At 47.6% G+C, this 21,880-nt stretch overlaps 2 protein-coding genes across 50 annotated transcripts in view; one reads left to right on the top strand and one right to left on the bottom strand.

The window, feature by feature from the left end:
* HNRNPH1 (heterogeneous nuclear ribonucleoprotein H1) overlaps positions 1–18,126 on the bottom strand; it is a 301,642-nt gene extending 283,516 nt beyond the window's left edge. Inside the window, exons 1-17 of one of the 49 annotated variants that reach the window (XM_075766977.1) lie at positions 17,986–18,062; positions 17,263–17,373; positions 9,646–9,705; positions 8,783–8,877; positions 8,439–8,576; positions 7,410–7,565; positions 7,064–7,207; positions 5,401–5,539; positions 4,230–4,408; positions 3,959–4,030; positions 3,746–3,885; positions 3,443–3,578; positions 3,219–3,302; positions 3,044–3,094; positions 2,129–2,194; positions 1,917–2,009; positions 532–1,317 (exon numbers count right to left, since the gene is read on the bottom strand). In XM_075766977.1, coding sequence (XP_075623092.1) covers positions 1,193–1,317; positions 1,917–2,009; positions 2,129–2,194; positions 3,044–3,094; positions 3,219–3,302; positions 3,443–3,578; positions 3,746–3,885; positions 3,959–4,030; positions 4,230–4,408; positions 5,401–5,539; positions 7,064–7,207; positions 7,410–7,565; positions 8,439–8,576; positions 8,783–8,786 — 1,527 coding nt within the window. In that variant the 5' untranslated portion in view covers positions 8,787–8,877; positions 9,646–9,705; positions 17,263–17,373; positions 17,986–18,062 and the 3' untranslated portion in view covers positions 532–1,192. Of the gene's footprint in view, positions 1–531; positions 1,621–1,916; positions 2,010–2,128; positions 2,195–3,022; positions 3,095–3,218; positions 3,303–3,442; positions 3,579–3,745; positions 3,886–3,958; positions 4,031–4,229; positions 4,409–5,400; positions 5,540–7,063; positions 7,208–7,409; positions 7,566–8,438; positions 8,577–8,782; positions 8,878–9,645; positions 9,706–17,262; positions 17,621–17,985 lie in introns of those variants that run through there. The other 48 variants (XM_075766956.1, XM_075766971.1, XM_075767000.1 and 45 more) reach the window with 48 other exon arrangements.
* On the top strand, positions 10,508–16,527 carry LOC104633735 (deoxycytidine kinase 2). The gene is made up of 7 exons (XM_075767012.1): positions 10,508–10,757; positions 11,687–11,802; positions 12,255–12,448; positions 12,721–12,868; positions 13,157–13,272; positions 14,822–14,921; positions 16,238–16,527. Exons 1-7 carry the CDS (start codon positions 10,658–10,660, stop codon positions 16,259–16,261), a joined length of 798 nt encoding a protein of 265 aa, XP_075623127.1. The 5' UTR covers positions 10,508–10,657; the 3' UTR covers positions 16,262–16,527.
* Positions 18,127–21,880: the final 3,754 nt, after the last annotated feature.

Here is a 21,880-nt window from a genome sequence, read left to right as displayed (position 1 = left end):
CTAGCTCCACTGTAGCAGAAGGTGACAGGGTTTCTTCACTGGAAAAAGGGATCCCAGATTTCTAACCCCTGGGGGAAGAAGGGGTAATTAGAAAGGGCAACTAATACATTTTCAAACTTCCTACAGCAAACGCATAAGAAGCAGATTCCATATTACTTCAGAGGGAAGTTCCAGTGCTCAAAAGCTGTTAAACCACCTTGAACCACAGCATGTGACAAGCTGCATTTATTGAAACATGGTTGCACTGAGCTGCAAAGGCCATTGCAGCTCCACAGAGATGCCCCCAAGTATAGAACTGCCCCTTGGCCACTGGTGGCAGCTTTGCAGCTGTGGTCACTGCACATTCTGTGACACTTGAACCAACGCTCCCCTTGTCACCTGAGCACACACACACACACCCCCCCCAGCACATCAGGAATAGACACAGTGCTCACAGGAGACACATATTCCAGTACTACAGTCACCCAGGACACAACAATGCTTCTGCAGGTGTAGCTACACCACAGAAGCCAGAGGTCAAGAAGGAGTAAGTTCCAGTTTTTAAAAGGAAGATTTATTTAACAAGTTTCACTTAGCGCAATACACCTAAAAAGGAAATCACAATACAATGAAAGATTAAATCAAGGCCTCAGAATTTTATACGAACACCAAGACCAAAATCCTAAAGTAGCCGTATTGCGTCTCAACATGTTTCCCCCATTAACTTAAAAAAAAAGCTTTAACGTGCCTTACAGGATATTAAAAGAAATAAACTAGAACTAACATGCCAAATGTTCACTTTGAATTTCAGACACAGCTCCTATATTGTTTCTTTACAAAAAAGCATGTCTCTTTCAACATGTATTCAAAACAGTGTCAGATGTAATATGGTATAAGAGCAACATTTAACATAATTCAAACAGCTTTAACCTAAATACGCTTACTGCTTAAATACACTCCTACAACAAAACTAACTTGAGAAACGCTCAAAATTGTTTAACAGTTATAGTCTTTACTCAACTTGGTTATTACATCCTAGATGAATGTTCATTTCGGTATGTTCAAAAATACTGAACCTGAAAGGTTTTAAAATAACAATCCTGAATTCACTTACAGTAAAGCATAAATCACAAGCTTGTATTGCAAAACTGTTAAACTTAGTTTTTTGTTTTTTTGTTTTTTAAAAAAGATGTGACCAAAAGTCAGCAATTGGTTACATTCCCCAGCCACCACTCATGTTGGACATGTTCGACATGCCGCCCATGCCGTTCACTCCCATGGACGCGCGGTTCCCGCTGCTGTAGTAACTGCTGTTCATGGCGCCCTGGCTCCCGGGGTCTGAGGGGGAAAACCGACAGCAGGTTCACAGCTGGTTCAGGCCGATTCGAAGCATCATTCCCCCAACGCCTGTCCGTGCTGGGCCACCTCGTAAACACCATCCACTGTGCCCAATACTGCAAAGTGTCAGTTTACAGCTCCAGACCCAGAATCAAGTTTATTGGTTGTTAAAAGAAAGAGCCAGCGCTGTCTCGCCCTCCTTTTGAATTCAGTGCTTTCTCTCGCGGTTCCATGGAAGCAGAGAGCACCCAGCCTCCCACACACCTTCCCACATTTGTACTCATGTACTTAAACCAGGGTGGTCTCCAGATTCCACACCAAGACAGTACAAAGTCAGAGTAATGGAAGTCTGGAGACCGACATTTCCTACCCCCTTCAGAATCATTCCCACACTCCCCCCCTCAGCTCCATTCCCAGCTGTGAACCCATTCCCCCTCCAGCTCTCCATTAGCTCTGAAATCCACAACACCCAAGTCCTCAATGCTCAGGGCTTGTACCGCCCAGTCTGTACACAGCTCTTCAACAGCAGGAAGAGCCCCTTACAGCATGCTAAGCCACTGTGCTTGCCCCGCCTAAAACCAGTGAAGAAAAGCTCTTACCATATCCACTCATGCTGCTTTGGCCACCGTATCCTCCTCCATAACCCCCACTCAACTGCTGGTTCGCTGGACCACCGTAACTGGATTGGCTTCCTTTCAAGTTAAAGACAAAAACGTTAAGAACTTGCCTGTCAAACAGTCCACTCATTATCAACCAACCCACCCTTTGCCTAACTCTCAGCCCCTGTGCTCTGGCTCTAGTGCTCTCTCACCTAGGTAACTTCCTTCCCAAGTGTGTGAGGTACAAGCTCCAAGTGATGGGGTTTCTAAAGACATTCCTACAATCAAGCAGCAACAAAAATTAAGAATTACAGCAAGTGCTTGTGATTCTCAAGCCCTTGCTGTAAGAGTTTACTTTTGCAGTTTCTACGGACTATACCTAGCAGGATCAATCTGCTATTGTATTTAATACACATCTCAAGGGACTTAAGCTTGGCTTTAAGTGACCTCACACAAAGCGCTGCCTGTGAAAGCACCCAGCCCTTCAGAAGACATGCGGACTCATTAATCATTCATTTGTGCACAGCCCTGACAGACTTATTGCTGCTCCAGACTGGTTGCACATCACAGCAGCACTACAGCAGACCTCTACTATAGCTTACTAACTACTGCTCTTCGCCTCATCACTGGTCTATACTCCCACAAAGCTTTTCTGCAGTGGAAGTATCAGCACTAGACTTCAAACATTTTGTAATCAAACTACTATAAAAGCATCTACACATGCATACCCCCCCCCCCCCTCCAAAAAGCAATCCCCAAAACCAACCACCACCTTCATCTCTAAGAAACCAGCCTAGCCAGGCAGCAAGAAGGATATCTGCTCTATAGACACAACACAGGCTTTAGACTTGTGTTGCAAACACACATTTTAGATTTTCAAACAATTCTGGAGTTTGCTACAGCAATTCAGTTTCTCCCAAATAGGTTTTCCCTCACCATCAAGACCAGGCTTGAACAGCAGGTCACATGCAGATACATTGTCCATCACCAGACTACGCTCTGGTCTCCAAATAAAGGGAGGGGGGAAGAGAAGAGAAGGACAAGCATCTCCCACTTCACTCCCGCATCACCACACACACACACACGCCACGCTCAGCGCCACAAACATTCCCAAAAGGTTTATGTACCTGGCAACGTGCTAGTGTTCCAATCTTGGACTACCCCTTCCGATTCTTTGACTGCAGGATTAAGACAGAAGGTTGAATTTCAGTTTTTAGGCCAGGCATGGAACAAGCAGGAGCTATATAACATTAGCCAGCTTTGTTAAATATCAAGTGTTGCTTAGAAGCGCAGTACACATACCCATTGCTCCCATCATTTGACTGCCATAGGCACCACCACTTCCTCCTGCTGTAGAATTCAAGAAGAGTTCTACGTATCTGTGTTCTGGAAGAAAAAAATTTGCCATGAGAGCGTTTCACACCAGACCCACACCTCACTTGCCTCACTGCAAGCAAGGATGCAATAAAACCTGCTGCAGCGCTGCATCTTCCCTAAAGTCACTTATTCAGAGCAGTTGCACTTACGCATATTTGCTTTGTCTTTGGACATAGCAGCCACTGCATCCTCATGAGTAGCAAATTCCACGTCTGCCTCTCCAGTTACTCTGCCGTCTGGTCCGATTTCAATGTGTACTCTTACAGGGTTCAGAGGTGAAAAGAACTACGTACAAAACAGTCACACAGATTAAAACGCACCAATGCAACAGATCGGTTTTACAGCAAGCCGTTTTCTCTAAAGGAATGCTCGTGAACTGCGGTGCAGTTCACAAGTCCAATAATGACACTTAAAGCCACGCACTTAAGGAGAAGGGCAGATTTGGAACTCACATTATAGATGTCGTTCTCCGTAGCTCTGTAAGGCAGACCTCTCATGTGGACGCAGTGGCCAGTCGTGCTCTGGAAGGTGGATCCCCCGTCGCCGTATCTGTGGTCCGACATTCCTGCAGAGAAAAGAGTCCATTCTAGGTCTTTCAGATGTATTTTAGTTTCTTTTGAGACATATTGTAAGTTCAGTTACTATTCCTATTAGAGAAATCTTACCTCTTCCAAATCTATCAGAACCAAAACCATAGCCATCATTATACCCATTGTAGTCATCATAACCTCCATAACCTATAAACAGATCGGACAACATGTTCATTTCAACTACAGAAAGATCCCAACAGACACGAACACACTGCAGACAACCAGCATTAGAACCTTCCATTTTGACACATACAAACCAGTAGTTACAAAGCAGGGAAGACATTACCAGGTCCAAGTGTTGCTGCTTCTCAGATGAGCAGCTCCCTCTTGGACTCCGTATACTTACCTCCTCCATAAGCTCCACGCCTCATTCTTTCCAAGCTACTTCCTCTACCAAGACTGTTATATCCCCGCGTAAGACCAGGTCTGTCGTAAGGACCGGGTCTCTGCATTGCCAACAGCTTGCGTGGAGGGTCGTAGTGAGTGCGCACTTCCGCTCGACTACTCTTGAAGATCTCAATGTACCTAGAAGTGTTTCCACAGAAAGAAGTCAGCATGTAATTCCTTCCACAAACGCCTCGTATCTTTACATTAAAACAAGCCATTTAGTCATAGCCCGGAAACTGGCAGTATATTTTACGCCAGATTTACATTATGTAGGCAATGACATACTATAAGCACTACATTACTTCCAAATCAGTGTATTTTCAAGAAATTACAATTACTGAAGGGTTTACATGCTCCTCATACTTCACAGTATCCCAGCCTTAAGGGTGGGGGAGCAGTATCAATTCCCCACCCTCCTCCCCCCAATTTAAAGTGTTAGTTAAAAAACATAGGAGGGACTGATGTCCGCTCAACTCAGCACCGTTTTGCTCACGTGGCAACATAAACAGAGGGTTAAAAACCCGGTCTCCACCAAGATTTTAACCCATCAGGATGCTACAAAAAGCTCTGCATGTGCTAGTGAACCCAGCCTATGCTTCAGTGATTCAGCGTAGGCAAAAAGTGCATGCTTCAATGAAAAATAGTCACAAGTAAAATAGAATAAAAACCCTTTGTGACAATTTCTTGAAAGCTATGCTTATTACATTGAAGATTAATACAGTAAGAAAATTTGTTACATTTCAACTTATAAAACAAGTTTAGAAAGTATCACATTTTCTTATGGTAATAAGAGTACTGTGCATGTCTTTAGCGCTAAAGGCATAATTGGTGCTATTTGAGAAGTTAAAGCCATAGTCTCTCAACTTTGTTGCTTTCAAGCTATCAGTTTTGCACTCCTCCAGTATTACCAAGTTCCCAAAGCACACTTAAGCTTAGCCCAATTTTATCTTTCATTTTGGGAAGATCCAAACAGTGTGACATACACACAATTAGCAATACCTTTACTTATCACTGAGTTAGAGACCAAAATACCGTTCCTATTCAGATGTTAACACTTTCAGAAGAGAGAATATGGATTTAATTGTTTACCATAAGAAAAGTGACATAGCCAACCAACCATCCATCCCCACCTGTGCCCTATTCTTTCCTTGTGTTTCTTTAGAGCCTTTTCAGCTATTTCCTGTGAAGCAAACTGCACGAAGGCCTCCCCCGTACTCCTCCCCTGGAAGTCCACCGGCAATGTTATCCCATTTGGCACGATTTCCAACCCTTCAACCCAAGGACAAATAACCCCAGTAGGGGGGCAATATTAACATCACAAGCCCAGTCATGAGTTTTTCTTATAGCTTTAAATAAACCAGAATTTTAACACTTGTAAGCGAATGGTATGTTGATTCTAGAACACTAGAAGAAAGAGCATGTCAACAAAAAGAGATCCACATCACATACCATTCCATTTACGTTCTTAACCCACCCTGCAGAGCACAAACATTCTGAGTGTCAGACGACTCCTCAGACAAAGCATCTAATGCAGGGTACATTAAGAACCTCATATATTATTACAAACCTCTTCAATTCTGTGAAAGTATTTAAGATGAGTTTTTTTAAGATACTTAAATTCAAACACAGCAAGTTAAACAGCTTTATATATAACAAGTACTTTTACTAGTAGAAGTCACTCAGGTAAAATAATTAGTCTTAGGCAAACATCAAGTTTCAGCATTAATTTTTTTCTTTAGGAGTGCTTAATTAAGAAAAAATCATGAAGTAATTTCAAATGTATTAGTTTCTGAACAGAAGAAGCACATTTTGTATACTAAGCACATTAACAGTTTTTAAAGCTTGAATCACTTAACCATGTAAGAAAAACAACTTAAAATGCATATGCTTAGGAATTGCTCTTGTTCACAACATATTACTGATTCAGAAAACAAAACAAGTTCTGAAGTTGTAAAATTGGAAATATTTCTATTGTATTTTAAAGCAAAACAGTAAGCTCAATCATATCTTGTTATAGCAAAACATTCCAGCTAATTTTAACACTCATATTTAGAAATCTACTACTTTGAAAATACTACTGAATTAAACCCTAGATAAATCAACAGATTTCATTCTTAGGCATTTATAATAGTATTCCAGTTCCTAAAACATACAACAGCTGCAAAAAAGTGAGAATGAGTCAATACATTATTTCTTCATCCATAAAAACTTTAAGATAGACAATGTCAAGGGGTTGGGTTGTTGGTCTTTTTCCCCTTCCTAGAAAGGGGAGTGGGGAGGGGGCAAATCTGTAGTTGGGCAGAGCTCAACAGGCTGGTTTTTATTCTGGAATCTTATTCAATACTAAATCTACATTTATGAGAAATCACAGGCACGATGCATGCCCTTTCCTCAGATCCTGCTCCTTGTACTGAGCCCGGCAGTGAGGGTGTTCTACATCCTTCACTGAACAGCATGAACTAGCTAAGACTAGGTGGAAATATTCTCCCAGCCGAATTGTTCACTTTTCATTTAAAAAGCAAGACACTGGTTTTCTGCTATCCTTACTTGGAACAGTATGTCCCACTAAGTTTAAATTAGAGCAGCTTTCTGGAGTTCTCTTAATTATTTAATAAGCAAGTATTTTAAGAATTGATCCCTCACACCCAGATAACTAATGAAGATGCTTATTTACTTTTAATACCCATCAGTATACTGTCAGAAGAACTACTGGGCCATCCGTGGTGGTTTTTGTTTTGTTTTTTTTTAAGCATAAACCAATAGTGCTACAGCTACTACTTTTACCCCACATACCTGAGAAAAACTGTACAATTTCTTCTTTACTACAGCCAAATGGGAGTCCTCTAAGACGTACAAAACCATCATTAGCCGTATCAGGGCTGTTGGGACCAGTATGCTTCAGAACCCAATCCATTTCAACGTTGTTTGACTTGAAAACTGTAAAAGGCACTTAGAATTAATGCATTCTGAAATACACAACAGCTTTAAAAAACCATTTGGCTTGAAACTAGTCAACTTATGATACACAAGTCCATTTGTCCTTTCACATGCATTTTAAAGACACAGAAAAACAATTAACCAAAAAAAAGCCATCAAGCACAAACACATTTAGTCAGTTACTAGACCAACTGAGTCAAACCTTCAACATATCTGTGTCCCATTGTTTCTCTGTCTTTTTTCAGTGCCAATTTCACATCCTCCTCTGATTCAAGTTCAGCAAATGCTTCTCCGCTTGGCCTGCCCTCTCTGGTGTAGATGAAACGGATACCCAAAGCCCCATTTAGAATTTTGCAGTCTGAAAATGAAATAGGGAACCCAGAATTAATTTAATTATTACAGGAACACTGTGACTTTAAAAGTTTCAGATATTCTAAAAGGAGAAAGAACAACATCTATCAAGTTATATCAAGACAACAAAACCAGCAGTTTCTTGTTATAACTTTTATAGTGAGCAATAGACAACTATGGGACTAACTAAAATCAAATTAACATTCTTCTCCCTTCTAGTCTGAAGATTAGCAAAATATTAAGAATAAATGCAAATTAGCTATCTATTTTCAAAGCTTTGCTGCCTCAAGTTCAATGTGCTGTCTACTTTTGATGATAACTTAAAGACTCTCATCAGCATGAAGCTAAATCACGTAAATCAGCGTAGCCATAATGAACTAAATCAGAAGCAAGTCCAATATGTTAAACTCCTGAAGCAGCTTTAAAATCTCCAGTCACTGAAGAAAGCATGTATTTATTGCCACTATTTATTACTACAGGAGAGTAGTAATTTGGGGGAAAGGACACAACACTAAACACTTGGCACAAGAGAGCCAATCAGAACAGCACCAAGAACTAAACTGATTCAGTTTAACCTGAAGCAAGAATTCTTAAGTTTTCTTTAAAAGAGATGCTTATCTCTGCTGGCTGCTCCAAGAAGCTAAGACAGCTGTGGCTATCCCAGCTGTGTCTGGTTCCTGCTAGCATAAACACAGCTTTCCACACAGCGTCCTAGCTGAGGCACTTGTTGCATTACAAGCCTCCCTACCTACTGCAGTGCCCTGACCCCTTTCTGCAACTGCTCACTGCAGCATGCCCACTGCCATAGTGCCCCCAGGAGGAACTCAGAACTGACAACAGAGCCCAAGCCCTCCCTCTCCCCCCCCCCAGTTCTGCTTACCAGAGAAAAACCTCTGCACCTCCTCTGTGGAGCAGGACCAAGGCAGACCCCTGACTTTCACCACATATCCCTCGCTGCTCTCCGTGTTGAGCATCACATTGGGGGTGAGGCTCGGCTCCGTCTCGGCTTCTGTGGTTGCTGGAGAAGACCAAAGCAGGCCCTTTGAGATGCTGCACAGCACGGCCGCCACCCGCACCCCCTCAGAGCGCCCGGCGGCCCCCTTGGCCTGCGTCCACCCACCCCCGAGCCTCCTCTACCTCGGACCGCTGCCCGCCTCACACACACAGAGCCGCTCCCGCCCGGCGCCCCCCCGGCCCGCGCCCAGCCCCGATCCCCGCACGCACACATGGTGGGGCTCCGCGGTGGTTCTAGGGCTCCGAGCCTGATCCGCTGTCCGGAGAGCGCCTAGTCCCAGTCAGGCGGCAGCGAGCGGGCGAGCCTGTGGCGAGAGCGCGCTAGGAAATGGCGGCGGGTGCTCCCGCTTCCGCTGGGCCGGGCCTTCCGCCGCACAAAGAACCCCGGCCCCAGACACCGCCCTGGTGGGCCCGACGACTTGCAGGGAACGCGTACAGCATCCGTGGCCGGCCGGAGCGCGGCGTGTGGCGGAGCGGCCGTCAATGAGCGCGGGCTGCCCGCGCCCTCACCGGCTGCCAGGAGGGGCTGCGGCGTGGCTGTGAGTAAGGCGCGGGGCGCATGCGCATAAACCCCCGGAGGGCTACTGCCCCGCCCCCGCAGGACCCACCTGCGCATGCTTCGTAGTACCACTGCGCTCCGCCGCCCCGGGACACACACCCGCAACGCAAACGTTCCCCGCGCCTCTCCCGCCAGGTTGCGCATGCGTCCTCGCTAGTCTAGGTTCCTCCACCGCCCCCGCCCCCGGTGGTTTGTGCGCATGCGTCGCCTGCCTACCCCCTCTGAACAAAGCCACGGCGCTGACTCCCGCGCAGAGCGCGGGGCGGGCCTGCGCGCATGCGCCTCTCAGCGCCGCTCTCCAGACTGCGCATGCCCCGGAGGCCGCGGGCTGCTCCCCCCTCCGTCCTCCCTCCGGCGCCCTGCCCGGGGGAAGGGGGGGGCCGGTCCCCGCTACCGACACTCGCCACCGCCGCCGCCCCCCCCCCCCCCGCCGCCGCCGCCCCGGCATGGCACGCGTTGCACGGTGAGCGAGAAGTCTAGCTGTACAAAGAGGTGTGTGGGAACTAGCACTTACCAGCTTCAAATGCTGACGCTACCCCACGTGAAACAATCTGCTCGCTTCGGTCACTGAAGCCTGGTGTGTTTGTAGGAGATGGGGAAAGAAGAGACATGGGTCACAATTATCATAAAAGAAAGGAAAATACTACTCCCTCCCATCTCCTCCAAACACACCAGACCTAGCTAGATTTCACCCTGAATCTCATTATTATAGAGGCAACAGGAAGTAATAACTACGGTAACACAGCCTCATATTTGCACCCCTAAAGTATTTAACTACCATCTAAGGATCCTACACCCCCTTTCTGTACACTGGAAAGAACAAGCAGTTCATGTCTCAACTTGCCCACCCAGGGAACCCATGCCAGGAGTTAAGCAAATTGTCAAGCCCCGGGCATGCCAACACTGACACAGGAATTTTGGAGAAGCTGCTCAGAGCAGCATCTAACCCTTCATCCATGTGTGTTTCCTTCCCAGTCGATACCAACACTGACAGCCCCAGGCTAGCCCATTTCCCTGCCTGCAAATCTACATGGCCTCATTTCTCACATAGTTATGTAAAATATTTAACAGATACCAACCCAGACTGCTAACAACTACCTTCCCTCCCAAAGCTTTTTTCAAAAAAAAAAAGGGGGGGGGGGGGGAGATAAAAATGCTCTTAAAGTTTATGCCTGTAAATCAAGCAAACAGGGAGAACTCGTTTATGTTAATGCAAATCGAATCAGTAAGTGGAACCGCTTTAGGGTAGCTTCCTGAACAAAACAGCTCCGCTTCATTTCACTCGCTGAACACCGTATTTAAACGGCCCTGACGGCAGCAGCTTGGCAGCGGCGGCCGCGCTCCCCGGCCGGGCAGGAGCAGCCGAAGGAGCGGCCTGCAGCCCCGCTGCGGCGAGGAGGGGGAAGCGCCTCCGCCTCCTCCCGGGGAGTGGTGGCGGGAGGCGGGCATCCCGCCCACCGGCTGGCGGGAGACTTAAAGTGAGCCGGAGCAGCCGGGAGCCCCGTGTGCTCCCGCTCGGCACCGCCATGTCTACCCCTGCGAAGCGGCACTGCCACAGCCCTGCCAGCTCCCTCGACTCCAGCTTCCAGAAGCGCCTCCGGAAGATCTCCATCGAGGGGAACATCGGTGAGCACGGCGGCGGGGGAGGGAAGCCGGGGCTCGCGCCCGTGGCGGTTGGGGCCTCAGGACAGGAGCGCTGAGGTGCCGCAGATGGCAGAGGATTCGCTTCGGGAGAGGGGCGGCCGAGGCGCTTTTTCCACCCACCTCTGCAGGAAGGCGGCGGGAACTCGAGGGAGAAGCGCAGCCGGCGTTCACCCGCTGCCGCCAGGCCAGGACGCGCGGCCGGCCATCCTCAGAAATTGGCGCCATGGCCCGGGGCGGGGGGAGGGGGGAAGGGGAACCCCGCCACCCACAGCCACCGCCCTGCCCGGGCCGGACGCACCATGTGTCCGTTACAGGGAGGACACGGCGTCCTCGTTCGCGGCTAACCGCTGTGTGGGTGGGCGTTAAGCGAATTAAACGTCCGGGGCTCAGGAGAGCCTCCCCCGCCCGCTCGAGGGCCCGGGGCAGCGCCTGGGGCAGCGCGAGGCCGCCTCCCGCGCGCTCCACACGTACGCGGCGCTCCAGCCCGCAACTGCGTCACTCGCCCGCCCGCGCCAACTCGTCTCCGGCGCCGCGCATGCGCGGCAGCCTCCCTCTGCTCCGCCGGCTCCTAAACAATGCCGCGCTAAGCCCCGCCCCCGGCTCAGCCTGCTCCTAAAATGGAGGCGCAGCCTCTGCCGAGACCGCGGCCTCTTATCGGCTGCCCGGCCTAGGCTCGGCCTTCTGGCGCCGGAGATTAGAGCCCTTTTCTCTGAAGCTGCACCAGCACGGTGCAGGCGGCTCCGCCAGCCCTTCCCCAGCAGCCCAAAGCCCGCCTGGGGTCCCGTGCGGCTCTGCGCCTCACACACTGCAGCGACACTGCCTGCAGCCTCTTAAGTAACCTCACAACTGCCACTCTATCAGTAAGACCAGTCTAATCTACCCCCTCAGTGAACTTTTCAAATCTTTTCCAGCTGCAGGGAAGTCAACATTTGTCAGGCTACTAGAGCAGCACAGCGATGAGTGGGAGATCATCCCTGAACCCATCGCCAAGTGGTGCAACATCCAGACAGCTGAAGATGAAGACCAGGTAGGTGTGCTGGCTGTCAGAATCTTGGTGAGATGGGTCACACAAGAAACCAGTGGTTGGCCAGGGAGCCATTCCAAAGTTCAGCTGTACTGAGTCTAGAGCATCCCAAGCCATCCCCACTATCACACCAGTTGGTCAGGCACTCAGAAGATTGAAGACACTACTGAATGCATATTCCACACAACCACCCCTACTCCACAAGAATCATGTTGAAGTCTGGAACTCAGTGAAACAGCCTGTTCTAAAGCAGCTGTTGTCATAAAGACTACCATCAGCTGAGAAATAAATCTATTCCTATGCCTAAGCATTTTCCTAAAAAAAAAAAAACCAAAAACAAAAAAGAGAATACAAGGCCAGGAATTCTTACTTGAACATACCTGAATTCTGGATTAAGAAAAAGAAATAAAATCCTGCAAATATGCTGGTATTAAGTTTTCTCTCTTGTCCCCTAGGAACTTTCAACATCTCAGAAGAGTGGAGGAAACCTACTTCAAATGCTGTATGATAAACCCACAAGATGGGCTTATACATTTCAGACCTATGCTTGCTTGAGCCGAGTCAGAGCACAATTAAAACCTGTCTCAGCCAAGCTACATGAAGCAGAACATCCAGTGCAGTTTTTTGAGAGATCCGTGTACAGTGACAGGTAATTACTCTCACAACACAAGAACAGTTCAGATTAACAGCTCTCCAGGTGTCTTTACGCTCAAAGACACTAGTTTAATGTCCAGTGTTTTCCAAGCTCTGTATCTGCAACAAGCAGGTTTGATTCAACAGGTGAAAGTTGGATGGTATCAGAGTACAGCATGGATTTAATAGCAGGCAGCTATTTTTCAGTACCACGATTCTGATTCTAACAAGAAGTGGTTTAGTTCACTCTGGTCATTCCTGGCACAAGACTAATGTTTCTCATTGCAGATATGTATTCGCTTCTAACCTGTTCGAGTCTGGAAGCATTAATGAAACAGAGTGGGCTATTTATCAAGACTGGCACACATGGCTTTTGAATCAGTTTGAATCAGATATAGAACTGGATGGCATCATCTACCTAAGAACCACACCTCAGGTATGTTCACTGAAAGTGAAACTATTACAGCTCCAACTTCAGTTTCCATGAGCTTAAGAGGGTACAAATACCTAAGAACAAGTGACATTTAACTCAAGTGGCTCAAGTTGTGGGGTTTTTTTTTATAGAAAAGTTATCCTAGATTTAACTAATTTATGTTCAGCCAAGCATTTAGAATTAATGCTCACTCGTGTCTAGCATTAGTCCTTCTGATTTAAGGACCATTTGATCTCTTTAGCTGATTTAGCCTTCAACACATGATTAACATCCAGGCTTGTACTTTCTCAGAAATGCATGGAAAGGCTACAGATGAGGGGAAGAGAAGAGGAGCAAGGAATTGAGCTTGAGTACTTGGAAAACCTCCACTATAAACATGAAACCTGGCTTCATGAAAGGACTATGAGGTACAAACCCATTTTCTGTAGACAAGTTTCAATTTACAGGCAAGGCTCTTTCCTATCTTATGCTGTAGTTGATTAGGGATAAAACTAAGGTTTAAATCTAGCTTCACTCAGGCACAGTTGGAAGAACTTATCTTTAGATTCACTCCAGGTTTCTTGGCACAGAGATGATTACTCTAGGTTACATGCAGAGGGAAGGTCAGCTCTTGGCAGGGAAATAAAAATTGCCAGGACATGGAACTTCATCTAATTTAAAGCCTTTGTTAAGCATTGGCTTCAACTAAAAAGCTATGTAGTTTTAACTCAAACAAGAATATGAATTTTATTAACTGAAGTACACAGGAATAGAACAGAGTTGAAGTGGTGTTCGGTGGCCAATCACCTAAGTTACCTACTAAGCAGCTTCCAGATCCAGTGAAAGGAGGGCAAGGTCCCAACTACCTTTAAACTAGGATGACTACATTTCAGTACGGTTTAAATATTAATTCTACCTTCACAATAAACAATAATCAGAAAGGCTTTTAGTAGGCACTGTTATACACAAGAAACCCAGTCAACAACTAAGTGATCTCTGCCTATTTTCCCCCCAACTTCCTTACTGACTCTTAGTAGCTTTCCCATCTAAGGCGTCTCTAAATGTGAAAGCAGACCTTAGATTTTCCCCTCCAGGAGCCTGAAATACTCTGAATGGGAAGCAAAACAATTCCAGGAAAGCACATTATCAGTAACATCTACTTTCCTAAGTTTCACATAGGATGACCCAAACACTTAGGAGACAAGAAAGCACTGCATGTTGTGGAATTTTGGGAACATCTACACTGTTTACTCATTCCAAACTTGTGAGCAAGCATTTCCTGTATTTTTCATAGGGACACTTAAGCCTGCAACACAAGTTACAATGTTCTTCAGCACATTTACTGCATTTTAGAAATGCCTTTCACACATCAGGAGGGAACTATTACTTTAAGAGAACTATACATTCAGTTGCACAACTGTTACTCCTATCTGCTCCTAACCCATAGCCAAAATGGTCTTGCTTATCTCCAAGCCATTTTAAATACCAGTCCTAAAACCTGCTAAAGAGGTCACTCCCACCAAAGGAAGCTTTAAAACTGCACAATTAGCAGTTAACTATAAAAGGGGTGGGGGAGACAGAGGGCAAGTGATATTTTAAAAAATACTTCCTCTTACCAGAATCACATTCCTGATAAGTGATTCCATAACAAAAAGTGTGAGGTAAATTAAGGTAAAAATCATAAACGATCTCCCCCACCACCACTTGTACAATAAAAATAGATGTTAAAAGGCTAGATTTGTGAAATACATTAAAGTTATGGTGATATAATGTTGACCAGGTTATACAAGAGCAATTAAGGACAGACTTGACTTGGGCTCTATACTTAAGTCATGGGCATCAGCATTAACATCTCAGGCACATGTGGTAATCTGAGTAATGCCTTAGGATGACTTGGAAAGCAACTGAAGGGCTAGATTGTTTTATACACAGCACTTTCTACCGTTTTTACTAGCATTACGTTCTTCCATTTAACAGAGTTGATTTTGAGAACCTTAAAGACATTCCTATTCTAGTTTTGGATGTTAATGAAGATTTTAAGAATGATAAGATTAAACAGGAGTATCTGATTGATAAGGTAAGTATTAAAAGTTTCCTCATACCTGCTTTTCTTCTGCAGGAATAGCTATTAAGTTATCAATTTACATTCTAAGAATTTGTGATGAAGTGCTTGTTTGGGGCTAGTACAGTCAGTCTCCTTCATAGACTTAAAGCCTCAAGGCTGTAGAAAAGGCTTTTTGCTTTCCTTGAAGAAAATCTTTTAACCCCACCTCCTTATTCTCACAATTAAAGGGAAAACGGGGTGTTTTTAAGGAGGGGCAATTTGGGGGGATGCAAGCACATAGCAGCTGGAGTAGTCAGACTACTCTCTGCCAAGTCTGCACTACCATCCTGTTCATTAAACAGTTCAGAATGATGCTGTCCAATTCACGTCAGCCATGATGCCCTTAGAAAAATCCTGCAGTCAGCTTAGAGCTATTTATGCCCCCTCGCATTCTAGGCTCTTCCTGGACAGAGCACAACACATCTGACCAATGCAGAGATACCTGAACCTTGTACGTAGTTCTAAATGCATGAAGCGACACTTTGGAATTGGGAGAGTCAACAGCAGTTTGAGGCAACAAGGTGGTAATAAATAGGGCGCTTGAGTCAAAACAGTGTTTGCTAATTCCAAGCAAAGGCAAGACTTAGGAAATAAATGCCCAAAGAAATCTTTCTGCTGGAGCCATGTGCTGTGTGCCCAGTCCACAGCAAAAAAACCCACCCTTCTAATACAGTAAGGCATGGGGCTCATATCCCCAACCCTCTGAGCAGAGCTGTAACATTACTTAGTTCACTCCCCGGACACTTTAACCTTCATTTCCCCCACTGCCCCAACCAGACTATTCTTTCAAGATGGAAAGAAATGCTTTTAACTTGCCCCACTGAGAGGTCACCAGTATTGTCTGCAAACTCCCTTCACCACCAGCATATGAAAAGACTGGCTCTACTTTCACAGCTTGGGGTAGGGGGTACAGCACCACACAAAGCGCCATCAGACCTTTGGTGTAGTTTTCAGACAATCCCTCCCTTCCTAGGGAAGAGCTACCTAACAAAGGGAAATTCCTTTTTCTTAATGCAGTAATATTCTGTGAAGTATTCCAACAGCTACCTTTCGTAAGTACTTGCTATATTTTAGTATTGTTATGCAATTCTACCTAGTACTAACTTCCAAGTCTTGGATTCACAGCCATCTGCCACACTAAAAGCATTTCAGGTCATGAATTATATGTAGAGGCAGAACAGCACTGGAAGCTGTACAGCAACAAGCCTTTTCTTCCCCAGGAAAGAAAAGGGAAAAGCCTAATTTAGCTTTTCTTTTAATGCATCAAATATCTATGGTTTTTTCCACAGGTCAAGTATTTCCTGACTTCTTAAGAAGATGAAAATTAATTTGAACACCAAGTCCCTGAAGTTCAAGAGTTAAACTGGACAATTTTACTTGAACTGAATTTACTACTTACATGGCTTATTTTAAGGCAAGATTGAAATGCAAAATATGGTTTGGAGTTGGGTTTTTTTGCTTGTCTGACCTGTGTGGGTTTTGATAGAATTTTCTGTATAGTTAAAACAAACAAATATGGGGTGCTTTGATAATGTACTTTGTGTATATGCTCTGCTGTTTAATAAAGATTTTAAAATAATATTGACTAATAACTGGCTTTAACAAGGGAGGAGTTAACTGGTTATCAACGGCTGACAGCCCAGTACATAGAGCTGGCAGGCGCTGGGGCAGGGTTGTTTTGCAATAACTGGCATAGTTCACCATTTTAAGACGAGACTGTTATGGCGTCCAGAAACCTTTACTTTCAACTTCTGCTTTATTGAATGGCTGTTTTCACAGGATTTACGCTACTTAAGGATGGACGTTACTGCAGTCGCAAGGGTTACACCTGTAATAAACTGTAGTTTAAGCGTATCTTGTTTCTGACCCCCCCCCCCGAGGAAATGAATCCCCCCCCCAACACGGCAGGGTGGGGGGGAGGGAGGGAACCGCCAGCGCTTGCCCCGAGGCCGGACAGTAACCCCGCACCGCTCCCCCCGGAGCGCAGACCCGCCCCGAGGCCCCGCCGAGCGCCGCGGCTGCCACGACGCACGCGGCAGCGGATAGGTGGGGGGAGGGGAGCGGCGCACGCGGCCGTGCCGCGAGGCCGCCACCCGGCCCGGCAGCCGCCGCCGCCAAGGCCGCCCTCGCCCGGGGCCGCGCCGGTAGCGCGATGCGCGGCCCCCGCCGCCAGCAGGCGCCAAGGCGGGGGCTCAGCGGCGCCCCGGATCGGGCGGGACCGACCGGCCGCCCCGCCCCCCCCCCCAGCGGCCGGGCCGCCCCCCCCCCACTCCGTTCCCCCCCCCCCCCACCGCCCCCCACCCCCGGGCCTTACCCAAGCCGGGGATCTCGCCCTCGGTCTCCTCGGTGTGACAAGGGTCCATCTTGGCCGCGCCTTCCCCGCAGGGACCGGGAGAAGACAAAGCTCGGTGGGGGCGCTCGGGCGCTGCGCAAACGGAAACAAAAGCTCAGCGGCCGCCGAAGGGACGCTCCGGCGAAGGCCGATCGGGGCTTTTCGGTCGCTTTTTCCCTTGCTCCCACGGGGATGAGGCGCGATGAAGCCGGCGGCCTTCCGGGCCCGACCCGCCTGCTCGCTCCTTCTGCGCAGCGCCCCTCCGCGCCTATAAATAGCGGCCGGCCGCGCTGCGCAGCGCCTTGACGTCACGCCCCGCCCGCCCCTGCGCCTTCACCGGCCGCCAGCCAATGGCAGCGTGACAAATTAAACCAACCAGTCACGTCCGGCGGCCCTGCGCGCGGGGGGGGGGCTCAGGCCGGGGGGGGGGGGGTGAGGAGCGCGGCCGCCCCCGGGGGGTCCCGCAACGGCCGCGATGGGCGGTTGGGGGCGGCGAACCCTCGTGCACCCCGCTACCGCCTGCGCACCAACCCGGCGGGCCGGGTTCGACACCCCCACCCCCCCCCGCTCGAGGGCCCGGCTCGGCTGTTTGTTCTACCCGAACCGCAAACATGGCGGCGGCTTTGTCCCTCCCCGCCCGCCGCGTCGCGTCGATCGCTTTCCCTCCCCTCTTGCCCCCCCCCCCCCCCCAGCACCCCCGCTCACGGCGGGTTGCGGCCGCGGAGCTCCGGTAGCCAGCGGAGATCGGCGGCTCCGCGCACTGCAGCAGCGCCTGCCGCCGTCAGGTGGGCTGGGCTCCGCCTCCCGCCCCCGGGGGGGGCACACACGACAGGACGGGGCGCGGGCCCCCTCCCGCCAGGGAGCAGGCCGCAGGCCGCTCTGCCGGGAGGGTGGAGGGGCGGGGGGCGGTCAGGCCGTGCTGTCGGCCCCGGAGGCGGCGGGGGAAGGAGCGAGGGGCCGCCACACGGCCGGACTGGGCGAGTCGCGGCCTGCGGGAGGCCCCTGCGCCGAGATGGCGTCCGGGCAGGCCGAGGCGTGGGCTGTGAGGAAGGCCTTCCTCGAGCCGCCCTCACACCGTTTAATGACGCTGTTTGCAAGCGGTGGCATGGAAATGTTAACAATGGGGATAGTAACCGCAGCGGCTGAAAATCTGCCAACCCTAACCTTTCCAGGTCGTGCTTTCAGAGTGACTTTGTTTGCTTGGGCTTAGATGCAGGCACGTTTATTTGCTGGATGTCCAACTGGAAATCACCGAGCGCCCTGGCAGGGTGATACCAATGGCCGCTCTCCCGCAAGCCCTCTGCACCCTGCCGTCCCTGCGCCCAACCAGACCAATCCTCTCTGCAAAATAGTGTTAGAAAGAATCGTTAGCCAAAACAACTTTAGATTAAAATAGCTATGCGGGAGCCTGTGCGATTGAAGAGATAAGCGGTGACCTTAGGAGGGTGGAGGTGTGGCATCTATTCACAGCTTTGTTTCTGACTGAGCAGTTAGTGTAAAGCAAATCCCTTTGCTAATCCCTGTTGAAGTCTTGGCGTTTGTAACAGTGAGTTAATGATAATTTTTGTCTTCTTATAATGTATATTAATAATCATGCACTGGGGTACGTTTACTGTGCATCATTTTATTAGTCTGATTGGTCTTTTTGGTTCTCATTATTGTATTTGAATAATGAGGGAAAATGGGTTCCCTGTTGTTTACACACCATGATCCACGTGACTCCATGACTTTGAAGTGGGCTGTACTGGCTGATGTCTTGCTATCTAATTTTTAGTGACAAATAAAGCCTGGTTTGCCCCAAATTTTCTTGATCATATGTTTATTGTAGTCAAACGGCATTCTGACGTAAGTTTTCTCTTTAGAGGTCTCTTAGGAAATTAGAATCATCCTGTGTTCGCACCAGGAAGAAGTTCTGCTGCATGCATATTCTTCCAGTGTTAGAAGAAAGGTCATATGACTTTTTTTGCAAATATGTAATGGCTATTAAGTGTAGGCAAAATACCTGCCTGCCTTGAAACTTGACACATCCAACAGGAAATTGAGTACAGCCACTTCCAGGGGAAGAATGTGACTGTGAACAGCAGAAGAAAAGACATAAATAGGTATCAGAAGAGTTATAAATAGCCAGTGTATACGTGGTGGTTGAAAGATGAAAATAATTAACAATTTGAGTGGAGTTATCGTTAACACAGCAGCCCTTTTCCTGAGAGGCCACCTCTGGTAAGTGCTTTTGCAAGTAAGGGTAGTCCCATTCTTGGAAAGAATGAGGGGATAAAAATCTTGCTGGAAACATCTGATGCAGGGTTTTATTAGGTTTCTTGAGCACGGAAACAACTATGTATGTATTTTACACGTGTAAACTTCCAGGTCTTGCTTTCGTTATTGCATCTAGGACTCGGGCATCATCAGTTTACCTGGCTTTTTTGTTTTATGGTGCCAGCCTGACATCTGTACCTTCCTTTCTAGCAGACACAGATGAACTGTAATGTGTCTGTCAGCATGTCTGTCAGCAACTCACACTGCAGCTTCAGGTACTTGTTTTTCTCTGAAAGGGCTTTGTTCTACTTCAGAATTTCACTGTTCCTGCAAAGGGAAAAGGCACACCCGCCATCCAGCATGCTAGGGAGAGGAGCTGCTCTCATTTTCCCACTTGCATTCCCAGAAGATAAATTTCACCTCTTTCAAGTCAGCCTGAGGAGGGCTGTAACCTAAGGCGAGCTCAGCCTGCTGGGTTTTGTAGTCCATCTGGTAGAAAATGGGCAAAGAGGTGGCCTCTTGGGTAGAAGTCTGCTGGAGAAATGATCTATCAGATAGTCACACAGCCCATGTGCAACATCCCTAATTCCCTCAAAGTTCATGGTGAGCGGGGCAGCATGAGCACCGGTCCAACATGCAGAGACATGCATAAAGCTGAGTAGACATGTTAAGTGTTAAGCTGGACCAAAGTAAAGCTCTTCCTTGAAGCTACCTGCTCAGGACATTTCTGTTTGGTGCCAGTCATAAAGCTCTATTTGTTGCTTGCTGAATTTTCTTTCCTGGGCAGGAGAATAATGGAGAAAATCTGCAGCTCTGGTTCAAGGGTTTTGTAGGCATCTAAGCATATGGAGACACTGGAAGCAATGCAGATGCTGATTCAGAAATGGCTTCAGTAGGTTTTGGAGATATTATTGCAATGCAAAAAATAATTACCAATATGGGTCAGCATTTTCCATTTCAGTGAGAACAGTGATCGGAGTTTAAATACCTGCTCTGAAAAGATGACAGAACTCATTATTCATCATCCTGACCCCATCGCTGTATGCTCCTTCCCTTTCTCTCTTTCCCAGCTAGATGTTAGCCATTTGTTCTTCTGCCTCCATCATAAGCTTCATCCCTCGTGTCTCAGCTACGTGTTGCATGTTCCTCATGTTTGCATATAAGCATGTATAATTCAGGATCTTACAGTTAATCTGCAAACCTGATTAACTCTCAACAAATACTGCTAGCAGCTGACTTACTTTATCATCTGAGGCCTGCAAACAGGGAATGCATGGAAATCTCATACTTACCGACTCTGTAGGCTTCTCTGTATGTGTGACCTCCAGTCAAAAACCCTAGAATTCAACTATAACCTTTCTCTTGCTACCCATGGCTTTAGAAACAGCCTCTAGCTGTGGTGCTGTGACAAATACAAGCTAAACAATGCTATTAAATATGCATGATGTGTGTTCTACCATATTAAATAACACAGCCACGTTCATCATCTGCTAATGCTGCCAATTCACAGCTTTGCTAATGCAGCCTCCCTCTTGCTTCTGCTTTGAGCAATTTAAGAGGCTTTTTGGTTACATTTCGCCTTTTTCCTTTTCACCTTTTTTATCTTTATTTGTTACTCTGGTGGTCTGCGGCAGAGACTGAGCAGAGCTCTGTTTCCCAGCTTTCCTAAGCTGTAGCTCACTAAGAAACCAAGCCGGTCTGGAAACCAATTGGAGAAGTTGATAGGCACTGCTTTAGTGAAAAGCAGATCCTCAAGTCCCTCCTCTCTGAGGCCACTGCTGTACTGTTTAAATCTATCACCCTTCCCTTTATACCACCAGCTTATCCACAGCTTGTGTTCAGCATTGTTTGTCAAAAGGAAATGGAAGAATTGCCTCCATTCTGCTCCCTCGGTGAGCACATCCTCTCGGGGCTCAGCTGGGAGTTCACCTGCCTGACGCTTTTCTGTTCATTAGTGTAACTCAGGCCTGTTACTGGTTTGGTTTTGTAGCATTATAATTACAGCAGTTGGCAGAATACCTTTTGCTTTTTACTGATATGGCTAGCTACCTGGCTGTGAATGCAGTTCCAGCAGTAGAAGAGGTGTCTTCTGCCAGCATACTTTAGGTAGCTGCATGTTTTGCCTGACTGAGCTAGGTGGGCATGAGTCAGCTCTGATCCAGAAGCCACTGGCCATGCAGTGCTGTACTGAGCTCATCGGGCTGCTCTCCGAGAAGGTTTCTTCACTCAGGCAGAACATTTACAGCTCTTTGGCAGTTCAGCCTTGCACCAGCCAGGAGGGAGGTGGGCAAGCGTCCATTTGCATCCGTTGCAACAAGGCTCGTCTGCATTTCCTTACGCCCTC

Source organism: Balearica regulorum, chromosome 14 (assembly GCF_011004875.1).
Source record: "Balearica regulorum gibbericeps isolate bBalReg1 chromosome 14, bBalReg1.pri, whole genome shotgun sequence".
NCBI lineage: Eukaryota > Metazoa > Chordata > Aves > Gruiformes > Gruidae > Balearica > Balearica regulorum.
The sequence above is the reverse complement of the archived record's forward strand: the minus strand, read 5'-3'. Positions and strand labels throughout refer to the sequence as shown.